General features: G+C 44.7%; 1 protein-coding gene across 6 annotated transcripts in view; it reads right to left on the minus strand.

Moving 5' to 3' along the window:
• Nucleotides 1-24832, minus strand: part of LOC142184260 (kelch-like protein 13) — a 65014-nt gene extending 40182 nt beyond the window's left edge. The window contains exons 1-3 of one of the 6 annotated variants that reach the window (XM_075259031.1): nucleotides 24471-24507; nucleotides 7926-7970; nucleotides 7266-7378 (exon numbers count right to left, since the gene is read on the minus strand). In XM_075259031.1, coding sequence (XP_075115132.1) covers nucleotides 7266-7363 — 98 coding nt within the window. In that variant the 5' untranslated portion in view covers nucleotides 7364-7378; nucleotides 7926-7970; nucleotides 24471-24507. Of the gene's footprint in view, nucleotides 1-7265; nucleotides 7645-7925; nucleotides 8126-24470; nucleotides 24547-24641 lie in introns of those variants that run through there. The other 5 variants (XM_075259033.1, XM_075259032.1, XM_075259030.1 and 2 more) reach the window with 5 other exon arrangements.
• Nucleotides 24833-27004: the final 2172 nt, after the last annotated feature.

Consider the following 27004-nt stretch of genomic DNA (forward strand, 5'->3'; position numbering starts at 1 on the left):
CAGTGCACCGGCACTCAGTCACGGCTACCCATATTCTGGATCGATACCTGAGACGGCCTCAGGTTCTAGTCCAAAATACCCCGTGTGAACTTACCATTAGGCTGGGGCCTCACGGGCCCCAAATGCTGCAATTTGGCCACGGCAGAAACGCAGCGATAAAAATCGCGGCAGTTTACAGTACTTGCAAACTGGATGGGATTCATGCGAATCCTATGCCCACCTTGTGGAAAAAAAATCACAGCGAGGACATGCTGTGATTTCAAAATCGCAGCATGTGAATTATATGTACGGAAACGCTGGCAGCTTTCTCGTAGATATAATGGGAACACAAAGTCTGCAGAGGAAAACTCCGTGAACTTTCTGTTCAAAGCGCTGCAGGAAGAACCGTGATGCGCTCACGCCGCGGTTGTTCTTGCAGTGCTTTAGCGCAGTTTCCGGCCCATGGGGCCTTAAGGTCGACTTTATGCAGTTGGCGCTCCCCAGATGGGTATGCTGCCCCAGGAGGGTCGCTGTGTTTATAGTGTCACTTGTAGCACCTTTTCTTTTTTCCCCCAGTGTGATGTTACTATAAGCAGAATCTGTCAGGCTCATCCATTATGTATGAAGGAGACTTATTTTCTGATGATGTGCTAAAACCGTCTCTCTGATGCTCCAGCTTCTTTCTTTCCACACTTGAGTGTATTTGAAGTATCTTACAGTCACTTCCCACCAGTCCACCACATAGAACCGAGCGGTGCTAGTTCTGGTGCACTATGGTCACTGCAGACATCTATCTGATCAGCGGGAGCGCTGGGAGCTGAAATTCTTCTATAAATTCTCAATAGCTTTATACGCGGACACCCCAAGCAAAGCAGAGCTTGGGGACATGTAGAAGTGTAAGGGTATGTTCACATGGTGGAACTCAGTGTTGAAGCTGAGGTGGATTCCACCCAAATTCTGCCCAGTCTCCATTGATTTCAATGGATGCCAGATGCTGAATTTTACCTCCAGCCATTTTTTCCTCTAGTGGAAAATAGAAGCGCCGGGTTCGATCCTCTAGCGGATTCCATCGGATAATTCCCATTGATGTGAAAAAAAAAAATTCCATCTTGCTGTTGCAAAATTTGTGAATTCAAGAGCAGAATTTTTAGTGAGGCAGAAAATTTTCAGCTTCTAATTCCTGAAGCTGACTTTTTCAATTAGGAAAAGTTTTGCCATGTGAACGTACGCTTATAAGCTCAAGTCTGTCATCGGCTCTTCGCAACGTTAGCACAGTGGGAAGTGAGTTTAGATGTTCACTGACGTCAATGGGTTCTCTTGAGGTGCGTACACATGGCGTTATCTGGAGCACATATTGATGCAGATGAACTTACCCTTTAGGCCTCAGGGCAGGTTCACACGGGTATTTTGGACCGGAATTTGACACATATTCATGTCCAAAAAGCGGGTAGCCGCGACTGGCTGCTGATGTAGCGCACCGGAATCCAGTCACGCACTCCGCTCCGGCCTAGTCGGAAGTGTCCTCAGGCAGATGTCGTCAGACGAATCCGTCTGAAGAATGAGCATGTCGCTTCTTTTTTCCGGAAACACACCGCTCCCGGAGAAAAGTACTGACCGGCTCCCATTGATTTCATTCCGTTTTTTTGGACAGGATTTTGAGGCTCATTCCGCCTCAAAATCCTGACCAAAATATCCTGTGAAAACTCAGCCTGATGAAGTCTCCCGCTGCGGCCTTCACCTCTGGCGTTACCACTTACATTTAACTTGTTAACCTTGAAGGTAAAAAAAAACAAATAGCAAGAAAGTTCTAGTTCAATCAACTGATGTAAGTAAAAACAATGGCGGCCCAGCATGTGGGCAATACGTGCAAACTGTCCTTATCCAGACACACGAAAATATTGTGCCCGTAATAATGGTCAATGAGCGCTCACTTACTGTCAACCTATTGGGAAGGTTTGTAGGAAATAAATTAATATACAGAAATCTGATATTTTCCCCAACAAAAATAAAATACTACACTCGTTCAATCCATTGAAGGGAAGGGGATTGAGATGGAAAACCAGACCCAACTTGTGTGCAAGGACTGCAGAGTTTTTGTCAAAAAAAGATCACAAGAAGAACAAAGCAAAGCATCGGGCTATTATTTTCAGGGCACACTCACTTTTATAGCAAGAACAGCAAGAGACGACTACACAGTAAGCAGCCCTGACTTACGTGAATGAGGCCTAGATATAAGGAAATCTAACATGAACCTGGTCCCAGTAAAACGGGAACAAGTGCCATGACGCTACCAAAGCAACACATTTTCTGTTCCCAATTTTAGGGTATAAGGTTATATTCCTATACATGAACAGTAGTAAATACTTCACGCTCTCTCTCCTGTGCTCATACAAGTACACAAGGCCCCATAGCCAAACTTACTTGTGAATTAGCCACCATCAGAAGTAAGATGTCGCCAAGATTCCCTACACCAAATGGAGAAACAATGGGACAGATTAATGAAGACTGGCATTTCGTATGCCGATCTTATAGGGGTTGTCCCACAGAGAAGGATCTTTCACACACACTGCACATTCAGCCTGAGCCCAACCAATGAATATGGGCAGGACTGGAGGTGGTGGGATCTCCCAGTCACTACAATGGGAGCGCCAGAGACAACACTTGGTCATTTCCAGTACTGCACTGCACCGGCATCCAAATGAATGGGTCTAGTCGTGAGGGAGCGTCTTCAGGCGGATTCACCTCGCGAATAAGCATGTCGCTTCTTTTTCGGCTCCCGGAAAAAACAACTGACCAGCTCCCATTGATACAGCCTCAAAATCCTGACCAAGAAAACCCTGTGTGAACTTACCCCTAGTATAACTTTTCTGCTAGGGATCACCGCTTTACAGACTCTACACCAGGGGTGCTCACACTTTTTCAGCATGCGAGCTACTTCTAAAATGACCAAGTCAAAATGATCTACTACCCACTATGGGTACGGTCCTAGTTTCCGTGTCAGACTGGAGAGCGGGGAGCGCGTCATCCCCCGAAGCTGCTGCTGTTTCTGTCCCATGTGACTCAGCGGCGGAGCAGAGGGAAGATGTCTACGCTCTCAGCCTGGTTCTGGAATGAACGCTTCTGGCTGCCACAGAACGTCACCTGGGCAGACTTGGCGGACACGGAGAGCAGGGAGCAGTCTAATAGTGACGATGTCTGATAGGCTGACATCTGGGTTTTTTTTAAGTCACGCGATCGACCCATACTTCCTTTCACATCGACCGGTAGATCGCGATCGACGTATTGGGGACCCCTGGCAGTCAGCATAAGGAGAAACACTTCCCCCAAGACAAGCAGAGATTTGGGTTATACAGGTTATATTCTGAAGAACTCCCACAAACCTTAAAAAGGTTATCCAGGGAAAAACTTCTTGTTGTATATTCACCTAATATACATTCTGCTCCTCCATTGCCTCATTTATTAGGCCTGGGGATGAGAAGTATTCTGGATCATGTGACCGACCCTGTCCTACTTGCGCTGCCTTTCCTCATAGTATAGCGGGGTCGGCCACTTGATCCGAACTCGAATACTTCTGGTCCACAGTTCATGCTAGAATTGGTACAACAGGGGAGCAGCGTGTATATAACGGGACCATATATTACAGTGAATACACTGGAAGAATGTATTGATCCAGGATAACCCCTGGATGTGTGTGGGGGTATATACAGCATTTACATACATTTTTAGAAAGCAGGAGGCGACTTCTACAAGGTAGTAATAAGAAGATGGAGCGACACTAGCTCAACATCACGATATAAGATACAACACTTGCTAGTAATGAAGATGCATCACATATATATATATATATATATATATATATATATATATATATATACACACATACACACACACACACAGCCAGAAGGTTTCTGACACGTCCAACATTAGATCATATAACATTATCTATAACACTATTATTATAGTCCTAACAAAGACCAGGATCAGAAATACAGCGAACCACATACAAAAGACCAAATGGAAAGTGGGTCATAACAAGGACAAGAAATACAAAATGTACATGGCCCCGAGCAGAATCTCATCACGAAAACCAGGTCACGGGCGCACGAGACACCCAGACGTACACAGGGCTGCTCTACAATAGAAAAAGCCAATGAATTGTAAAGTAAAAGCCAAAAATTAAAAAGCAATAGAACAATGTCATGCTAGTATGGCAGAGAGTAAAGGAACGAAGTGTCTCCAATAAAAAGAGCAAAAGCAAAGTACGTGCAGCCCAGTAAGAAGCTCGGAGACAAATCCATAATAAATAGAGAAAGATGAAAGTAAATCAACAGAAAGGATAGAAAGAAATCACAAGGAACGCCAAATCCGTTCTTATATTACACCATGTACAAGTATTTTGTATCAGTGCTCGTAAACCGAAACCAGGACAGGAACCTATAGAGAAAATCTATAAGGCTCCGTGCGGGTGCTTATGGCCCCATAAATACAACCATGAACCAGGGACAAAACTTAGGACAGGTCTTATTCTTGTCTGTATTGCATGGCTCCGTGGAGGACATGGATGGCACACGGATACCACTCATCCATGGATTTGCATCTCTTTCGTTTTTTTAGAAATAGCTACTAGATGACCGTGTGGAAGAGTCCTTACAGTCATTCTAGGAGCAGCTGACCCCATAACCAAAACTAAAGTATAAGGTCAAAGGATACGACATAAAAAGGTGCCTGCAACGGTGGTGGTAGAAGTGCACAAGTATCTAAAACTGGGTGCTTCAGCCATAGATATTTAGCACTTTTAGATACTGATAGATACTGAGGCTGGATTCACATTTGTGACACAAACCCTACTTTTTTTGACCGGCGATTTTAAACAGTCACTCGATGGACCCTATTACAGACAGAGGGGTCTCTCAGGATCCATATTCGTGTCCATTCCTCTGGTTCTCCGATGAGCTATATGCAGGTGGGACCCTAGAGGAAATCTAATGATAAACATGAAGTTAAAGGCTTATAGGACTGATGACTTATGCTTAGGATAGATCATCAATTGAAGATTCACTGGGGTTTGAGAACCTGGACCCTTTAGGATTAGCTGTATGAAGGGAACGTGGCGTTCAGAACAGCGCTATGGCCTAGCATTCAGCTCTCCATCCATTGGGTCCGCATAGGGATCCAAGAGATAGAGTCTGACTGTTATGGACACCATAGACTATAATAGGGTCCGCCGGGTGTTCAGAGTTTCCGTCAGTTTTAGGAGGAATCTGCAATGGAGTCTCCTACGTAGACTCCAAAGCTAGTGTGAACCTAGCCTGAGGAGGTCCTGCCTCAGCCCCATTCACTTCAACAGTGCTGTATGTTCAAATAACTGAGCCATGGGGATGGGGGGTCCAATGTGTCAGACCCCCAATGATCCTCAATTGATGGTCTATCCAACAGATCAATCCTAACAACCCAGACCCTTTTAAAAAGTAAAGTGAACCAAAGTTTTGATTTTTTTTCTCACACTGGGTGAAGGCGGCCATAAACCTACAGTGGCTGTGGCTCATTTGACAGCTATTGTATCTAATCTGATCCCATATATATATATATATATATATATATATATATATATATACACACACATATACACACACACATACATATACTCATTTGAGCATGTCTTCTGAATGGGGAGTAAGCTGCTGCTCTCAAGAGCAAAAGGATCGGACATGTAAAATTGAACATGCCCGATCCATTCTTCACCCAAATTCATTTCTCAGAGGAAAATTGGCACAACCCCATCCATAGCTGACTGGCTGCCAAAATCAGAAGCTTTTGCTAATATTAATCTAATGTATTTTGGCACCTTAAGAATGTGAGCAACGTCCATCTCTGAACAAAGACACTGCAGAAGTCCACCGAGGAGCAGCAACACGTTATCCAATAGTGTCTACTTTATGGCCGTCCAAGTCAATGGACAACCCGTTGCTTCATGTCCGAGAATCAGATAATAAATCTATCACAATTACATCCTCAACCGACCTAACAAAAGCAGAAGTTCGGTGACAAAGGTTTCCTTGTACCGTGTCTAGCAGTAAAGGGCGCCTTTGTTAATGCTATGCCTTTAACCCCTGTTAAACCGCACCGTCGCCTGCCCCCATCTTCTGTTGCCATAACAGTTTTAGAGACTTTGATGAGGTCAACGACATAAGTGTATTATACAAACCACAAAGATTTTGGCAAAAGGTCAAGGACGTAGCACGGTGCTGGATAAAAGAGGCGGCAATATATCAAAGTCCGACTAGTCAAGAACTATAAAAAAAACCAGGTGAGATTGTAGTTAACCCTAATTTATTACCCTCCTTCCTATCACAGAAGGGTCCAGGAATCTGAAATATATGTCTGACACTCAGGTGTCAAATATAGAGCTAGTAAACCAGGTCTCCAGTGTGAAGAACCAGAGGTAGGATGTATATAGTATATACCATGACCTGTTCCCTCCCACATACCGGTAGGTTCATTTGGAATTCAGGACCGTGACCGATGGGAGACATCTATGTACAACGCAGCGGAATACATTGGCGCTATATATATATAAATCTCAGGTTATTACTCCAAAAACTTCACTCATTGTAATACTTGTCATTACTGTTACATAAGAGCCCCAATGTAATACAACTGAACCAGCCAGACCATAAGTAAGAAGAGATCATGTCATATAGTAAGAAAGGCTTTATAAAAAGTACAACAGCAGGCAAAGACACAAACCGGCATTATATATACAGACATACACATACAATAAGAGAAAGGTATAGGAGGCAGCAAACCTGGCCACGTCTTATAAATCATGGGTGCCCATGATTTATGAAGGTTTATTGGCACGGTACACAAACGGGGCACATCATCGGTCAAACAACGGCACTTATGGTTTGCCCAAAGAAAAACCATAACAGGTTGAGGAGATCCGTCCACCTTGACACAAACTGAAACACCAATGGTCGCTGTTCGGGAGGGGGGGGGGGTTGGAGAAACTTACAAAGACCACTAATCTTAAGGATGGACCTTTTTTCAATGTAGAATACCCAATAGCAACAAATAAAAGAGATACATGTCTGATCGTGCAAATTAACTTCTAGCAATCTGAAGAATAAGAAACTTTTCTTGTGTTTTTTTTTTTTTTTAATATATATATATATTTTATTTTTTTTTAAAGTTTGCAATGCAAAATGCCAGTGGTGCATTTTGCTCAGAAGGGTATTCTCTTGAAGCAAAGCCCACCTTAGGTTTTCCTCGTGTCTCTCACTTACATGTATGCTGGAGAAAGCAGCGATGACCTGGATGTTTTAAGCACGGGAACGGGGAATTTCCAGATAGCAGGAGAGCTGGTTTTCCATTTCAATGGCATGTTGTCACCACGGTACTACAATAACAGCAAACAGCGTTTCCATAACAGACTACCGACTAGGACTTCCATCCCACACACTACTGACATGGCAGTGGATGCTGCTGCTGCCGCTTGCTCTGCACACAAGCAAATGACTCTGCCAATGCCCTCAAACCGAGGCTTCCGAGCTGGAAAATGGGGACGCCAGGCATTGCCTCTGAAATCCTCCTGTCCCCTAAAGCGATCTGATGAGTCTATGGTTCTACCTCGACAATAGTGCCACCTCGGAAGGGAAGCGTTGACTGCAGTGGGTAGTCAGGAGATGGGAGAGAGGAAGAGGAGGATAGAAAAGGAAAAAAAAAAAAAAAAAGTAAACCCCGCACTGCACGCAGCAGTACAATGCAGCTTTATTATAAAGCAGCTGGAATGATAGCAAATGCAAATAAAATCTGGATTGTAATGGAATTCGGCTAAGGACACTGCAGTAGCACTTTCACCGAGCACCCACGGCTCTAAGCTTGATTTCTATCCAATATAGAGGGTGGGAAAGGGAGGGGGGGGATTTGCATAAAACAAAACATACCTACTCAGAATACACTTGTCATCCTCTGAACAGTCTTCCTTTGAGCTGCAACAATACAAATGGGATAGAAATCTCAGCATAGCCTTAGGCCAGAGCTAGTGAGTGGTCAGTGGCTAAATTCAGCAGCCTGTCTTCCTCTGGAGCAAGCTCTGGTCAAACAATGCAAGATTGCCATAATGAAGGGGGAAGAAGAGGAAAGAAGGAGGAAAAAAAAAATAAAAAATAAAAAATTTTTTAAAAAAATGTATAATCAAGTCCTTTTAATCCTTCACTGGGACGGAAAATGGCAAAGCTGAAGGGCTGGACATGTCTGCATAGCGCACGGCTGTGACGGCTCGCTCCTATGCCTAGTCGGTTGCCACATCCTGGCTGGCTAACATGCTGTAGGTTCAGGGATAGCTGTGTCTTCTGCGGTAGAGAAGCGTGCTCTTAATAGCAGTCCTTGTAGGGACGTTATCAACAATCTGATTCAATGCTCACCCCTCCTTCCCCCCTCCTTGTACAGATCACAAATTGCCTAAAGTAGTGACAGGGAAGCCAGGCATGCAGGTGTCCATCTGGGGGCTGTGTCTGCTTCAAATGGGGGGGGGGGGGGGGGGGGGGCAGCGGATAAACAAGCAATTCAGGCAACTCGACAGAAAGGGATGGCGTGCACCAGCCAAGCGGCAGACAAAAGAGCACCGGATTCATTACAAAAGCCCCCTACTGACTGTTTGCCCTGCAACACCGCTGCCATGTGTTCTGTATAGTGTACATCACGGCTATGGCTTGTGTGAAGGCGCTCTACAATCCATCGCCTGTGCTTATGCAGCAGCCTATAGAGATATTATTCAGTATATACTATGTATCTGCTTGTCGTTCCTCTTACTTCACAGTCATGTGCTACATAATTTACCATCTGCTTAAATAGAAAACAGAAAATATAGATTAGAAAAAAATAAATAAATAAAACTAAACAGATAGCGTAGGAGCCGTGTGACGTGCCAACAGTATCGCAGTCATTCAGACTATAAACCACAACAGATAGGAAGAGTGTATATGTAGAACAAAAGGTATTGTGACAGCTTCCATACGTCTAAAAGACGAGCTGTAATACTATATGTGCACGGCACATGGGGAAAGAAAAACCTATAGGTATACACCATTACTAATGCAGCACCTACCGTAGGAATCTAGTGGCTCCCCTAAAAAACCACGGCCACAAGTATAAATGCAATGGTTCAAAGTGATGGTCAGGAAGCCTCAGGAAGGAGTTATGTCCCGTCCTGGGTCTGAGAGGGCGACACATGACCTGTATAGTCTGAAGGTAACCCCTCGGACCCCGCACTTGGCATAACATAGGGTATACGTTTGCCGGGAGTGCTCATTTATAGACATCACTGGCTGACTTGTAGAGGACGTGAGAGATGCGGTTATAAAATCATAAAGTACAAAAGTCATAGGACGAGATTTATAAAGACGGCTGTCCATTACGCCAGCCTTGATCGCCCCTGTGTTCGAGTAAAATGTGCCCAACGGATTCCAATTTTCACCAGAACCGTGAAATCACTGTTAGGCCAGGGAAAAATGGTGGCGTTTTACAGTAATTGCAAAGTGGATGGGATTCATGTGAATTCATGCGGGATCCCATGCCCACTTTGCAGTAAAAAAAGGCAGCACAGATACGTTGCCATTTCCAAAACCGTCGTGGTTTTGGAAATCGCAGCATGTCAATTATATCTACAGCGGCTTCCCCATAGATATAATGGTAACAGAAAGTCCGCGGAGGAAAACTTTGTGATCTTTCTGATCGAAGTGTTGCGGAAGAACCACAATGCGTTCCCGCAACGCTTTAGCGATGCAGATTGTCCCGTGGGGACTTCGCCTCAGGTTGATGCCCCATGTTGCGGAAACCCTGTGTTTTTTGCTGCGTTTTTTTGAGCCAAAGCCAGGAGTGGATTGAGCATAAAGGAAGAAGTATAAGAACTTCCTATATATTACCCATTCAGCAAAATCAGTAACAAACCCCCCCCCCCCCCAAAAAAAAAAAAAAAAAAAAAAGCTGCATTTCTGCAACGTGGGGCCTCAGTTGTAGCCCTGTCACAGAGTCGGATATATCCCATGCAGCCCTTAGATATATCCCCTGATGCAAACTATGGTCAGCAGTTTCTTCACGGTCCTGCAGCTCCGTTGTTTTCAGCAGAAGTCAATCAGCTAAAGGGACAGCAAAGCAAGCGAGGACCGGCAAAAGCAGCAAGAGCGAATGCACTGGGAGGACACCGGTGCACCAGGGTATAGGTGTTTTTTTTGTTTTGTTTTGTTTTTTTTTTTGGGGGGGGGGGATTTCACCTTCCCCGGCCTAATTAAAAAAATAAATACATTTTTAGCCTGGACAACTTCTTTAAAGATACCGAATAAAGTGACACTGTCCTTGGCAGACACATGCCATATGTGAACAGACCACAGCAATGCCCTCGCTGACGTAAGCCCGGGGAACCGTACAAAGAAGATGCTGCGAAAGTTAATAACCAGGGAATGGCGAATACATTTGTCCCTATATACAAGTTAAAGGACCATCTTTGACAACCCCTGTACATAAATGACCAATTACAAACAAAACTATATCACCTACAGAACTTCTATATCTCCTATATCTTCATTGTGACAGGTTCACGGCCGCAAAGAATCTCTCACATAAAATCTTTTGCTCACAAAAATCAGGCACCAAATTATTCACACGTTATTTTAGATTCAATCCGATAAGCAGTTCTGACATTTACTTACACAATATGGCGCCACCTATTGTACTGCTGATGGAAATACATGCACTGCAGCTCTCCCTACAGCCAAGAACCTCTGTCCACCGCATTAACATTATAGGAACACAAAAACGGAAATCCCGACAAAGACGGCTCGGTCGCATGATGGACGTAAGTCCAGGTGGACCCTATTCACTATAAGGGGATGCGGCCATCAGGTATTCCATATGGTATCTGACAATTTGCAGAATTTTATGCCTGGGATCTTTGACAAAATAATCCCTGCTAAGAAGCTGATGCTAATGTGAACAAGTGAACATGTATCCATGCGGGAGAGTGAGAAATTAACCATTACCGTGCTGCATTTTAAGGGCTTTATAGGAAAGAAAACATTATCCTGAGAAAATAAACAGTTAATGGAGAGTATGGGACGTATACTCCAATATACGCTGCCTCACATGTGGTTAGATAAAGAAGAATATAAAAGGCAGAGTAAGCAAATTTGTCAGGTAACAAAAGTTGGCTAGCAAGTTGTTCCCATCCCCTAAAGGCCTCTGTACCGAATACAGAAATAAAGACGTCATTGTCATTGCATCATAGAAACCAGTGAATGAAGACACTAAAAACTGTGCCATAGAAGCAGCGAAGTCTGTATATACTGCTAATGCCAGTTATCAGGCTCTTAGTGTATATATATCACATAACATAGCTAAACCGAGCAAGAAGTCATTGCAAAGTAATATTATTTCACCCAGCTTAAAGCGCCACCTAGAGGTGACAGAAGAACAGCAAATAAACTGCACAAGCAACAGCACAGAACGCAGGAATAAAGGCTGCAAGATGGAACTACAAGTCAGGGTGGCCTAAGCCGATGGTCTGAGCAAGGTGTTACCATATTAGCCGAAAACCGTGGAGGGAAACATTTGACAGAGGAGGATAAGGGTCAACGCGCACAGAGTTTTTGGGCGAGGATTTCGATGCTGAATCCGCCTCACCATAGAGTTCTATGTATTCCGCTAGCTGTTTTTTTTCTGCTAGTGGAAAAAAAAAGCAACATGACCTTTCTTCAGGCGGATTCCACCTGAAAAAAAAAAAAAACAACGGGAGTCGGACGTGGCTTTTGACGTATTTTCTGCAAAAAAATGCTACACTCAAAAACTAAAAACTCCTAAACAAAAAAAAAAAACAAAAAAAAAAACACTCCAAAAAACGCTTCAAAAAACCATTTCCTAATTCCTGAAGGGGATTTTTTCCTCTCCCGAATCCTTGCCAAAAAAATCTCTGTGTACATTAATCCTAAGGGCTAGTTCACACGTGGTTCCACATCTTTCCGCTCCGAATTAGGCCCAAATGAATGGGCCTAGACCGGAGGGTGGTGTTGTGAGGCGGACGCTGTGGCTGTATCGGCCGCGGAATCCGCCTGAAGAAAGGGCAGCTTGCTTCTTTTTACCGCAAGCGGGAACAAACCGCTCACGGAAAAAGGAAATGACCGGCTCCCATTGATTTCAATGGGAGGCGGCAGGATTTTGACACAGATTCCGTCTCAAATTCCTGACCAGTTTGCCCTGTGTGAACTAGCCCTAAGAGTGCAGTAAACCGGAATATGCTACAATATAACATATATGGAGCAACAATATAACAAGTTGACCGATACTGGCTTAAGAACCATTTAACACCCCGCCCATTGTTGGGGGATGTTCGGCTGCACAATGTTTCAAGGCTGTTCATTTCTGTTATGGGGATCATATGGAGAAACGCTACCGACAATCGCCTATTGCCGTACAAAAGATGCCATCAGCCCCCAAACGTTGTAGAGGTCACATGAGGACAAGACCCTCCTGCATGCAGTGGCCAAGGTTAAAGGGGCTTTCTGAAATAAATGTACATTTTACATGTTACTACAAAAGAGAGAATTTACTGTTCCTTCTACACAAGAAAACTGCCACAGATGGAGCAGCTGCTGCGCCAAAGATGTGCAACTTCCCTGTTGATGCGCGGCGCTCACCAGTTTTTACACAAGAGGGAGGAATGTAGCAGAGACGCCTCAGCCCGACTAATTTACTATAGTTCGTGCCAAAATGCTTGTGTCCATTATACCGGAAACCTGCACCAAATAAGATGCCGGAGCCTCTTAGTAATTTTGGCACTGTAAGCGGGGAAAAGGATTAAGACTGGAGGACAGAAAATCAGTCTTAATACATTCTCCACAATATATTTGTTTCTATCCGAAGTCCGGCCTTTACCTGTTGTCAGTTGCGCGTCTTTGGAGCACTAAGGATAACTGAGGGATTCTTTACGGTAAGAGCAGTGATATTATAAAAGTCTCTGGCAGAGAAAGTTCCTGCAATGAAACGTTGGGTCGATGATCCAGGGATTTACCCTGAAAGTCAGATTGGAGCCAGAAAGAGTATTTTTCAGATAAAGTGAAGACAATGGGTTTCTATGCTGCAGGCTGATCTGTATAAGAGTCGTTCTTCATCCTCATACTGTATGTTATGATCCCAGTATAATCTTGCAACCATTGGCCACAGGGTTTAGTCCACAGCAATGTAAGACCAAAGCCTCAGGCAGAGTTTCTATATATATATATATATATATATATATATATATATATATATATATATATATATATATATGGCTGTCCACATCAGCAATGACCGCACAAGTATAAGGTATAAGGGTTAAAACCTATATTATCACAAAATCACTAGCTAATTGGGTTTCATCCACATGCCGATGATCAGGAGGGAGTCTTCCATGTCCGTTCAGTCCATGTAAAAGGTTCTTTACTCAGGAAAGCGAATGACGACTTCACAGACCAGCACCATGCTCTACTTTTAAGAACCGAAAAACAGAAGTGAAAATGCTTGTCACATTTCAGCCCATCCGGTATCTTGTTCTGGTGACACGGCTCTGTGCGTGATCCTCATCTAAAAATACATGGTAAAGGTTTATTCATGTGCGCTAGAAGGATAAAGGATCAGGCCTTGTCCATTTTCTGCATGATTTTCAGAAATGCCGTGAGACTACTACAAAGCTTCAGGCCTTAACTAATGATGAGAAGCCCTATAGCCCACAGTCCATAGGTACCGGCGTATACAAGCTGACTGCTGTGTCCTGTACAGTGCATGTGCTACACAGCTACAGGGAAATTGTGAAATCCAGTATCAGCGTTGGTGCTGAACATTCGCAGAGCTTGCACCTTAGAGGACACAGCCGCCATCTTGGAGAAGTCATGGACATTGTAGATTGTTTGCATCAGCACCCATAGGCAACAGAGTCCCTGTGCAAACTAAGATAAGTCCTAAAATGAAGCAGTGACTTCTTGTATGGCCTTTCTGACATCTGTGCAGAAAAGCTGATGACCGATTCTTGACAGAGGATCCACAGAAACACCAGCAAGTTGCTGGAAAATCATGGCCTTACCACACTTTGCAAGGTTCCCTATTACACTGCAGTATTTTGGTCAGTTTTTTGCATCAGTAATTCTAAGGCAAAGTCAGAAGTGGAACTGGACCTCTTCCATATTTTGAACCCACCCTTGGTTTTGGCTTCCACTTTCTTGCGGATGAAAATAGCGCCATGAAAAAGTGCCCTTAGGAGGAAAAGTCATCCCGAGATTCCAGCAGTCAGAATGACTCCCATTCATCATGTTGTCAGAGCCTACACCGCCTCATAGGGAAAGGCTGAAGTCTTAGGAGTTGCTCTAGTGCGCCCCTGTGGAGCCCCAATACACAATTCAATATTACTAAATCTGCCTCTTGTCTGTTGTACCAGCAGATAAAAAGTCACAAACACTAAAGGGGATGTTCACACACAATCTTTATAATTTTGGCACGTTTTCTATGCTGTAATCCATGTCAGAAACATTCCTACACTGAAGCCCCATTGATTTTAAGGGGAGTCAGCGACCAAAGAACAATCCCCCTGCCCCATCTAGCAGTGGTTTGGGCACCAAAAACAGCAATAAAACTGCAGTAGGTGGCAATGGACTAACCCTGAGCCATAGACTTCTGTAGCAGCTCCACTGCAGAAAATACAAGTTGGATTTTCCCAATATGTACAGATTTTTTGCCTTACCGACAAGAGGCTCAGTTCACAAACTTTTGAAATATACGCAAAAAAACTCCACACTCCCAAGATCAACTTTTAACCTGCCCCACAGCTTGGCAGACAAGAACCTATTACAGTTTCAGTAACTTGGCCTACTTTACTGAATGTTCTATAAAGGCGATTATAAGTGTTTTCCGGCACTTTTTATTTGAGGACCTATCCTTCAGATTGATAATAAATTGAAGGTTGGTAGATGTGTGACACCCGGGACCTCTGCAGATCAGCTGTGAAGAGGCAGCGGCACTTCGGCTTCACAGGCCATGTGGTATCACTTTCACACAGCTCAATCCCATTCAAGTAATGGGTCTCATGGGGCAGCCCAAGCAGAGCCATTGTACGGCGTTGTACTTGACCAATACAGAAGTGGCTGCAGTGCTCACCCAAATGCTGTAGCCTCGTCAAACAGCTGATCAGCGTCGGCCCTCTGCCAATCCTTAATTGACCTACTAGTGATGGCATATATAGAAACAACACTACACACAAAAATCATCTAATGCAATTGTTAAAGCAACACCCCAGCTGTTTTATTTTAGCTATACAAGGTAGATTTTCAGAATACGCTACTGCTGACGCTGGCACTCATGTCTAGTACCTATAACCATGCACAATTCCTGTTCCAGAAAATAGACTGTCCAGGACCTTGTTTGTGTCGTCACCAAAGGTCCTTGTAAGGCACCAACTGCTGATCACTGGGGGAAAGAAATGGTGGCATGGTGACCTTACTAAGATAGAGGGGGCTACAGGGAGCAGGTTATGTGGGAAAAGGGGGGCACAGGGAAGCATCATGATAGAATAGGCAAGGCAAAAATACAGGGGTTGGTACTCCTGAGACTATGACGACTATTACTGAGGGATGGGCTTCCAGGTAATCGGAAATAAAAGTACAATTTTTTTTTTTTTTTTTTTTTAAATGCTGTGTCCCTTTAATTTTAGAGATTGGAAATAACCCATGAAGTGACAGCAGACTGAGCAGTAGAGCCCTCCGATGCCGTATCCTGCCCTAATATAGGTCCCATTTGTAATAAGGTCACCCTTACATTACAGTGCAGATTATCCGACATGCCAGGCTTCTTGTCTACTGAGCTCATACCACCGAGTATATAGATACAACAGGTGGCTGTATTGTCACTCAATGGCTTGACATTGCCAGGAATGTTTTTGTCCGGGCTCTGATGAAGCTCTGCTCTAATACACATTACACCACTATATGGAAACACTATATACTATATATACTATATGGTAAATCTCCTTATCAATGCACTATATAAGTAGTGACGAATGATGAAGAGTCCCAGAAACCTGATACATGTTGTATTGGATACCAAGGCTTCCAAAATACAGGCGCTGACTGATGGCTCATGCATACATGAGAGACCCAAAATACGTCGTCCACACATTGCTATGGGCACATACTGTACCTCAGAGGCTTTGATTTGTTTTGTATGATTAATTCATATGGCGGTGGGAGGCAGAAAGACTGTCTATGGCCCTACGCAGCACAGACAGACATATAGACTTAACGCAACCAGTTGTCAATCATTAATAGTGACCTCTACTTCTAGGATACCCTTCGGTGCCAATCTGGTGCAATCTAAACTTGTATACATGGGTTAGCTTAGAAAACCATTACATGGGAAAAGTATTACTTCAGTGTGGCTAGTCAGATAGTTGCCCATCCAAGTAATACAAGGACACATTGAGTTTTTCTAGTTCTGGCAGACTCAAACATATGTTGAGTGATGTTTGTTTGCCCCCGAAAGGTACAGGTTTAAGCGCGGGTCATGCCTACACCAATAGCTCAGCAGACATTTTCCATATCTGAAGGTCCTTACATATTTTGTGAAACTGAGAAATTTTTAAAGTCAGTTTGCTGGGGCCTAAGCCATCAGAGTTTGCACCAAATTCATCAACTATTGCAGAATACTTGATAAATTTGCCTTGTTAAAGTCTAATATTCCGGTCCTCAGAAGTTATTAAACGTTCTACGCGATGTTCGACTGCGCATGCCCACAGGCCACAAGAAAATGGCTTCTTTCTTACTGTGTAAGCGGCCATTTTTCTTGTGGCTGGCAGGCATGCGCAGTCTGCTCTGCCCAAGGCCTAAAAGTTTGGAGCCACTGCCAGAAGAAGATGCGCAGAAAGGCCGCTCCTGAAGAAGATGGGGGCGGCGCTGGAGAGTTCTCTCGCAGCATTGGGGATGCCCCCGTGCTGTTTGAGTGCTGGGGCCTGCCCCCAGTGCTGCAAGAGAACTCAGTTGCATACAGAAAAAAAAAAACGGATTTCTACCGAATGGCGGCGCGGAGAAGACATCTAAAGATAGGAGAAGAAAAGCCTTTCTTAAGGCTATTCCTATTTGCGAACAAGAAAAAAAAAAATGGTAGAATCCCTTTAACTCTAAAATCGTTGGAGAAAAAAGTCCAACTTTTTCCTCCAATGATCTTCAGGCAGACTCAGTGACAGAATCACAGATGTGAACATAGCCTTAGTGACACATCCGTTAGCAGTGTGAGACAGGATGACCGACGTAAAGTAATTGAAATAATGGAGGTGTGCAAGTTCACATTGATTAATGAAGCTGATTTTACAATAGCCTTTGCAACAGGCATAAAAAGAGAGCAAAATGTTTACGCAAATAAATCCTACTTTTGCAACTTTTTGATGTCAGCATTCTGTCGCGCCCGTCTTGCTAGGAGCCTGTATATAGTCCGGACTACAGACCTTAGTGCTACACACTATAATACAATATAACACAAATCTACAGTGCACACAATAGGCGAAGGTTGGCCAAAATCGGCGCGTCGGAAACTTCAATATCTCTAGTTTTAATCTGATAGTCAAGACGGGCGCTGAAATGACATAGAGTGTGTTTAGTTTTCCTGTGTTTTTATGAGGAAGAACACACACAAGAACAAAACTTGGCTCGGGCAGTAACAGAGGTTGGAGCCAGCTGTGGCGTTGAAAGAGGATCCCGAGGAAGTAGCGGAGAGTTTATTAATGGTGTGAAGAACAGGAAGAGAAAGTAATGTGACAAGGACACACACGAGGACGCTGACAAACTAATAATTGTGCCCCACGGGACTGTCACAAACACTTTTTACACCACAATTTACAGTGCATTCACCCCAAGCATTTTCTGCCCATACAGTAGCAGTATATTGATTGCTACATACAAAAATGCTACTTTTCCTATTGCTCCTACATCAACGGGATTGTATTGTAAATCTGCTGTAGATACAAGTGTCAGATTATCGTATGATAAACTATCCTACTAATCCTACTAATATTATAAATGTGATAGTTTGGGTATTTGTTCCTCAATCACGCAAAATCCGCTGAACGAATTTGAATTTGACGCATAGATAGTTTGTAACCTCAATTAAAACATAGGCTACTTTTTATCCTGGTAGATGACATGGCTTCATGACTGTTATGAATTTATGTTCACATTCTATATTATACTGCTCTTATCTCAGCTTTTGATAAAGCTAGGTCTGTTATATCTCTCTGTAAACACTCAGTGGATTCTGTACATGCATTTGCATATTATCTGATCTGCTTCAGGATGGGAAAACACCTTTAATCCAAATTGGCAGTTTGCTACTTTTAACCATGCCAGGTAAAAGAAAATCTAATTTGTTGCAAAATTCTAAAACAACTAGAGCTTTGGAGGAAGCCAGAAGTCACAGAGTTCTCTTCAAGCGGAGCTGACGGGGATCATTGGCACCAAGAACACACTCATTATATGGCGTCCAAGTGAGCTGCCGCAACAATCACGGCCACGGAGTGAGGAACAAGTTCAGCAGCAGGACAGCTTAAGAGCTGCCAAAACGCCGGAGCAGGCAAACCATCGATGGCAGCAATTTGCTAAATAAGGGCGAATCAATGACGCCAACAACACGCAGGCAAAGTCGCGGGCAGAGGTTAGTAGGAGATAAACCTATTAACTAATCCTATACTTTACATTGTAAAACCACAACTCCCAGCATGCTCCACTCAGTGTAAAGCTACGAGTTGTGGTGCTAGAGTGGCAAGGTTGCAGACTACAGATGAGCGAGTACTGTTCAGATCAGCTGATCCCAACAGCACGCTCACATAGAAATGAATGGACGTCGCCGACACGCGGGGGGGGGGGGGGTTAAGCGGCCGGCCGCCATCAAAGCGGAAGTACCAGGTGCATCCATTCATTTCTATGGTGCGTGCTGTTTGGATCGGCTGATCTGAACAGTACTCGCTCATCTCTATTGCAGACCCATTTTCCACAAATAGTTCAATTGGCAGATATTCCTTGCAACTCTCTATACACATGAATGCTTTCTTTAGCCAAGTGTTCTGCATGGAGAGAGTAGAGTAAGCTCTTGCCAGATCAGGACAAAAAAAAAAATATGATCAGGCAAAAAATATCTAGGGCTAGTTCATAAAATGGGGCTAGTGACCGTGTATTTTGGTCCCGCTTTTGGGCAGCTTCCCGCTCCGGATTAGGCCCAAATGAGTGGTCCTAGTCCGGAGGGTGCTGTCGCGAGACGGACGATGCGGCTGAATCAGCTGCGGAATCCACCTAAAGAAAGGGCATCTCGCTTCTTTTTTCTGTGAATGGGAAAAAACGTTAGAGATCTACTTAGACCTCTATTATGAGGGGGCGGATTTTGAAGTGGATTCAGCCTCAAAATCTGCCCCCTCTTGCCCCATGTGAATGAGCCCTAATAAGTCAAATCTACTACTACGTACTGACATGTCAGGGAAACGCCACTATACTACCATAGAAGATGGTCCGCCAGGTTTTAAAAGAGGAAACCAAGAGCAAGCAGATTCAAGACAATCCCGTGCCAGTTGCTAAACAATTACCAAAACTTACATAGGTATTGCCTGACCAAACCTAAGCTTACGAAGTGTGTCCTGTAGGGAAACTGCAGATATTTGTGTAAGTTCTGGTTACTAGCACATAACTAACATACAGAATGCAAAGAGGTCCAAAAACACCAAAGGTAGGGTATATCAAATCTGTCAAAACCCCGACTTCTAAGGAAACAGTCCCCACCATACACAAAACGTTTTTGCATATCAAAAAGCAGAAAGTGGTTGCGTGTCTTCTAGGAACATCCCAAGCGTAATATAACCATAAAGAAATCTGCCGTCTGCAGAGGATCATGTGAAACCCGTGATAATATTTCAAAGGTCTAGTCGGAACACGACTAATGACATTTTCTGATGATGAAGTCATTCGGCGATCAGACTAGAATCACACGGCTGCCCCAGACCCAGGCACGAGATTTTTTTTTTCCATATCTGCATGAGAAAGTAGCTTTAAGACTGAAGCATAAGACGAACACAGAACCTATAAGATAAGAGTTTCTTTTTCAGTAAACGTCTTAGGCCGAGCAAGAAGAGGAACCTAGCCAACTTCTTAAGAGCTTGAACCACAAGGTTAGTTTGGCTTATGAACAAGAAAAATAATGCAAAGGACAAAAGTTTAAAAAAATGAGAAGCCGAAAGTTATAGTCCGACCTACACAGGAAACGAAATAACACTATACAAAGACTTGGAAGAGAATCACAACTCCGAGACCATCTTACAAGGCGGCCCCAACACTTAACGGGTTTTAAAGAGGAGCTTTCACCCCCCTCTACCAACTACAGATATTAGTATCAGTTAATAGGCCCCAATCCACTGATTCCAGCACATATTGGTCGAGAGGAGTAGGCAGTAAGGAAAAAACGTAACCCACCTTCTTAACACCCCTTAGTTTAGGTTCCGAAAAGTGATGATGTCACATACACATGACTGCTCAGCCTGGTCTTAGCAGTCACAGGCCATTCCATGCAAATATATTTTAGAATGAACGCTATAAACACAGTCTTAAGGCTGGGGCCCCACGGGACGTAAACCGCAGAGTTTTACAGAGCAAGCAAAAGGGATGGGAGTCATGTGAACCCATCCCCACATTGCAGAAAAAAAAGCAGTGCGGACACGCTGCGATCTGCAAAGCCGTTGCGGCTTTGCAAATCGCAGCATGTCAATTATATCTACGGAAATGCCGGCGGCTTTCCCGTAGATATAATGGGAAGAGAAAGTCAGCGGAGGAAAACTCTGCTTTAGCGCTGCGATTACGGCCCGTTGGGCCTTAGCCTAAAGGAGTTTTCACTACTAACAAGCCGCAGGTTTTTTGGCACAAATTGTCCTCATACAATGGGGTTAATAAGGCTAAGGCCATGCACCGCCACTTCTGTAGCGATTCTGCCGCGGAAATTGCAGCGAGATGGAGCATGACGCTTCTGGTTTATGCATGCTGAAAAAATATAAAGTGTTTGTCTCTGCTCCCTATTACAAAATGGAAGGGAAGTTTGGGGTGTTCTTTGGAGCAGATATTGAGGCATTAAACAGTCTCAAAATCTGCTCTAGAATCTAGTCAAAGTGCCCTTAAAGGTGATGTACAAAGAAGTGTCTGACTGCTAGTTGTCTGACCACTGGTAACCCCAACTGAAGAAAAGACAAGGAGTCCTAAGTCTCCTGGTTGTTTGGGACGTCGGCCAAGCATGCATGTGCCGCTGCATTCAACTCTATGAGACAACTATCACTGCACTCTGCCTTTCTTAGGCCCGGTTCACATCTGCATTCGGGCCATTTTGGTCCCCTCTCTGCGTGAAAAAATAGGAGAGAAAAGACCTACAAGCAGCACTTTCCTCTCTGCATTTTTCGTGTGGAAACCCCATTATAGTCTATGGGTTGGGTGGGTTTCCTAAGGTAACCAAATTTTTTATGCCGATTAGGTTTCCCCAAATGGACTCCCAGTACGGAAACCCATGCGCAGATGTGAACCAGTCTTTAGGCAGTCCTATGAAAACTAATGGGGCCATATGCCCGGCACACTCTAAGGCTTCCTTCTCACAATCGTGTGCACAGTCAGTGCCCTGGCCCTGTTTTTCATGGCTAGCACGCTGACCCATTCATTTCTATGGCCCCATATATTTTCAGAGTCCGGTGTATGGGGTCAAACTCAAGACGAGTCTTATTCCTGTGCGTTTTGCAGACTACGCTCATTAGCCTCAATGAATGGGGCCACAAAATCACAGGCGGTACATGGGCGGCACACAGAGGACGGTCGTGTGCATGTCACCTAATGTTGTTTTATCAGTGCTGACACTGCCACATTGTATAAGGACACACCCCTTTGACAGTTGTCAATGTATTCATACACTTTTAGGAGTAATAAAGGTATATTCACACAGTTTATTTGGCAGCGGATTTGACGCGGAATCCGCCTCAAAAGCCGCTGCCAAAAAAGTCTCCCACTGACTTCAATAGGAGCCGCTCGCTTCTTTTTTCCGCTAGCTAGTAGCGGAAAAATAAAGCGACATGCCCTATCTTGCCACGGATTCAGTGGCTGAATCAGTCGCGGCGTCTGCAGCTCAAGACAAGCGCCAGTGTAGGCCCATTCATTCGGTGCTGCATTGGCATTCCGTCGCGGCGAGCGGCACGGAACATTCACGCGGCGGAAAAGGTTTCCGTAACCTTTTCCTCCGTGTGAACATATCCTCATGGAGAGCTCTAAGAAATGACGCTCCAGAATTGTTATTGTGAATTTACTGAAATAAACATGTCAGGAATGGAGACAAGTCCACTTTAAGTGAAAGATGTCCCAGTCAGAATGTTTAAAGACGACACCAAGAACATGTCCTGACTCCTTACAGCTGAGACTGCAGTTGGATTAGAGGAGACAGAAGTCACTAATTCCCCGGCTCGGGTTTGCCTTAGGCAGACTATGGAGCCAATGTTATTTTACAGAATACTCACACCTCTAATATTTCGCACAGATGTTTTCATACACACTGTGTATTTTTTCAATATGCAGCGTGTCCCGGCAGATTGCAGTTTACACAGTATATTCCCCATAGCAACGCTCTGTAAAGTTCATTTAGAAGGATATAAAGTGTGTATTACCGCATCTGTACTGAACACTATGGCAAAACTGTCCCGAACTGGGCACCGTATTACAGACCTGAATTCACATTCAATTACGAATTACGCTGGGTTCACACCAGCGGTCGGCACTCCGTATTAGGTTTCCGTCTTCTGCCGTGAGCGCCGGTGAGCGTTTTGAGCTCTCTGCGGCGAAACCTGTTTTGTGCAGCAAACGGAAACCTGCAGAACGGAGTCCCGGGCGCAGATGTGAACGAGCCCTTAGGGTTTTAGGGTGTAGGTTATGATAAGCCCAATGAATTTCACAAAATGTGAAATGAAAAGCAACGCGAGGCATCCCCAATACCAAAGCTGATCAAAATGTCTAAAAAAAATTTCACCCAAGATCAGGAAACATTATTCATTTCTTAGCAAGAGGAAGTAAATTATCTGCATGGTGAGGCCATGTCCAATGATAGTAATATTTCCTAAAGTCTAATACCCAAATAATAAGCACAAGATTAGAAGTAGATGTGCTTTCTCAGAGTATAAGTGTGATGTGTCAGCTGTATTCCCTGGCCTGACTGCGGATCCAGTGAACTGAACTCACATCACTGTAAATCACTATGATGGTGTTACCTTCACAAGGACTGCGGCTCTACTTTCGTGGGCTCACATGATGTAGAGCAGAGCTGATGTGGGTCTGAAGTTCACAGCATCATAAATTACTGACGTACTGCGAGTTTAGTTCACAGGACGGGAAATATGGCCAACACACAGACCGGATTTCTGGGCCCTATTCAGCAAAAGTCAATAGCAATTGCCAAACCATCTCATGCACAGCCTATACTAGATGATCTCTCTTAGGTCAGTTTTACACCAGTTGGTCTGGCCGTAATGTTGAATCTATATAATGGCCCCCCGCAAAAAAAACAAACTTAGATCACCAAGGAAGCTTATATTCACTTAAGTGGGACTTTTACACAACCTCTACCAAAGGGATTTTTCCAACACATCCACTTTCTACAACATCTGATCACTGGGGGTCTGACCACCGTGACTCTCCAGCAAGTAATGGGTTTCCTATGTGAACACATATGCCTCTGCGGATCATAGATAAGGGCCTTTAGTGAGGAAACCCTCTTCAGGCCTCATGTGCTACTGCATTGCAACATCCAAATTGTACCAGTGGTACAACACTGATCCCATATCTACAGATGGGGCACCACAGTGGAGGGCACTGCCAGGGAGGTCATGGAGGAAATATATTGACCGGCGCTGTGTGCCGCAGCAGGTTGTCCAGAGGGTAGGAGAATAGCTTTTACTGGAAAGCAGAATGTATCCATTGGATCACCTATAGCTTCTATACCGTCCTATAGTAAGTCCATGACACAACATAGAGCACAACGTATGGTGAAAAAAAGTCACATCACGCCAAGAATGACATTCCCATAGACCAGAGGTCAGCAAACGATTGTGAAACTACAACTCCCAGCATGCCCTGACAGCTGCCACCACGAGCTGTAGTCTCACTAAAGTCACCATAAGGGAATGCTGGGAGTTGTAGTCTCACTAGTGTCACCATAAGGGAATGCTGGGAGTTGTAGTCTCACTACAGTCACCACAGACTGAGACTTCACATCAGGGTTTATAATAGTTTCCAATGAGTTGTTGAAGACTCACATCCTACTGACATGAAGCATGACACCAGGCAGTCAGGCTGCGAGGCATGCTGGGAGATGTAGTCCCACTGCAGCCTCATCCACCACAGCACTGAGCCCCAGCCAGCCCGTGCCCTTACCTGTCCAGTAGCCCCGCCGGCAGTAGCTCCCCCCGGGGTACAGGGTAGTCCATGTCTTCCAGTCAGCACACTGGCTCTGTCAAGAGAAACAAAACAGTCAGCGCCGAGACTCTCCAAGCCGCGGCCCAGACACCTCACCCTCCCCACAACAAGCGCTCACAAACTTCATACCGGACACCTGGCCGCCGCCGCCGCCTCCCGGTCGCCGCTCGGTACAGACTGCCTCAGAAAAGTTATTCAGCCGTCACTGTAGAAACTGTCCGGCCGGGGCGGGACGCTTTGGCGCGCTCCCGCACTGGTGTACGCGCGCCGCCGAGCAGCGCAGGCCTTACCCGGTGACGTCACCACACCCCGCGCCAGCAATAACAACAATAACGAACAGGTTCAGTGTCCGGGGACAGCGCGAGAGGGCGGGGCTTAGTACTGAGCCTTTTGCTCCATCAGGGCCGGGGATCGGGCTTGTGATTGGTGCACGCCTGCAAAGAGGCGTGGCTATGTGGCACGCCGACTCGGTGATTGGCTGACTGGCCGTGAGCTGAAGCTGTAAGCAGCTGATGCTGCATAGGAAGTATGAAGGGAGCTAAAATTAGCAGCTGGGTATTGCTGGCGGCAAGAGGATAGATCAGATGGGAATGTGGACGTCACATGTGGATAGGCCTCAGTGCCCTGTGAGCTCATGTCTGGCCACTCACAGCACAGTGTAGTAATAGGCACAGTGGAGATCTACTCTTTACTATACAACCATTATAACATGTCTATAGGACTAGCATTTCAGGGGCCTCAAGCAATGTTATGTCTGGGGGCCTCCCTAATACTGCCACCTTGGTCTCTCCCACCTAAGTGCTCCTACATCAGTATGTTTCCCCCATAGTACCCCCACACATAGTATACTCCTCTTTAGTCCACCCCACACAGTATATTCCGCCATAGTGCCCACACACATAGTATATTATCTCCTTGTCCCATCCCCCCCCCCACACAGTATAATGCCATCTTAGTGCCTGTACATGCAGTATATTGCCTCCATAGTACCCACACACATAGTATACTCTTTAGTCCACCCACGCAGTATATTCCGCCATAGTGCCCACACACATAGTATATTATCTCCTTTGTCCCTCCCACACACATTATAGTGCCTGTACATACAGTATATTGCCTCCATAGTATCCCCACACAGTATACTGCTTCCTTAGTCTCCCACACACAATATAATACGATCTTAGTGCCCCTACATTCAGTATTTTGCCCCCGTAGTGCCCTTACACACAGTAAACTGCCTCCTTACTCCTCCCCATACATAGTATACTGCCCCTTAGTGCTCCCACAAAGTATACTGCGTCCTTATTCCACCCACGCACAGTATAATGCCATCTTATTGCCATTACATAAAATATATTGCCCCATAGTGAGCCCACACACTGCCTCCTTAGTCCTCACACGCAGTATAATGTCGCCTTAGTGCCGTTACATACACTATAATGACACCCCAGTGCCCCTACACACTTGCCTGTCACGTCTCCTATAAGGCCCCGGTTCTGCCATCATGAAATGGCTTCAGAATATGCTGCACATTTAGGAATACTTGTGAAGACTGGAGTATTGAACACCAGTCTTTAAAATGCTGGTTATGAATGTAGCCATACCCTGTAATATTGGGATGCCGCAGCCAAAGTAACTTTGTGGTCTTGACTAGAGATAAGCGAATAGTATGCGACGAATAGTTTGGAATACCTCGCTCCCATAGGAATGCATGTAAGTGGCCGAACACCAAGGGGTTAAGCGCCGGTCGGCAGCACCGGCCGCTAACACGCATTCCTATGGAGCGAGGTATTCAAATCTACTATTCGAATCAACACTAGTCTTGACCTAAAGGCATTTAGAATAGTGGTATGTTTTATGTAGCAGAGATTTCTATAGGGCCCCTTCAGGGTCCAGGGCCCGGTAACGACTGCTCCCTCACTCCCTATAGCTACGCCCCTGCGTAAATAATACTCTAAAACATACAAAAGCAGGCTTGTGAACAAATGTTTTTGAGCAGAAAGCTACCAGGCCAGGTTCTGGGCTTTGAGATGCAGACAGTCTTATTATGTAGACCAAACACTGAGCCTGGTCTCAGACTATGATGCTGTGAGTCCCTACCTCACAGGACAGTAGTCCGGCAAAGACTCACAGCACCTTAGATGGGTTCAGGCTCAGTGTTGGGCCTAGGAAAAATAGCCAACATCCAGTGCGTATCTCGATCTCTTAGAGACAAGCAATGGAGTAGATTAAAGAATATGTGACAGGTTCGTTATGTAATACGCACAGCCTGGACAGTACAATGGGTGCGGCTCTACCTAGATTTTCTTGCAATGGGTTTGTATACTATTGCAGTAATTCCAACTATGGTTCACACATATCACAACACCTATTTGTTAATATGTAGGTATTATATTCACCGTTTGACTCGTTCAGACGTGTAACTTGATAAATGATGTCTCCTGGTAAAAGGGGTTATGTCCCTAATCCTCCCGGAGACATCGCGTCATGGT

Source organism: Leptodactylus fuscus, chromosome 11, assembly GCF_031893055.1.
Source record: "Leptodactylus fuscus isolate aLepFus1 chromosome 11, aLepFus1.hap2, whole genome shotgun sequence".
Lineage (NCBI taxonomy): Eukaryota > Metazoa > Chordata > Amphibia > Anura > Leptodactylidae > Leptodactylus > Leptodactylus fuscus.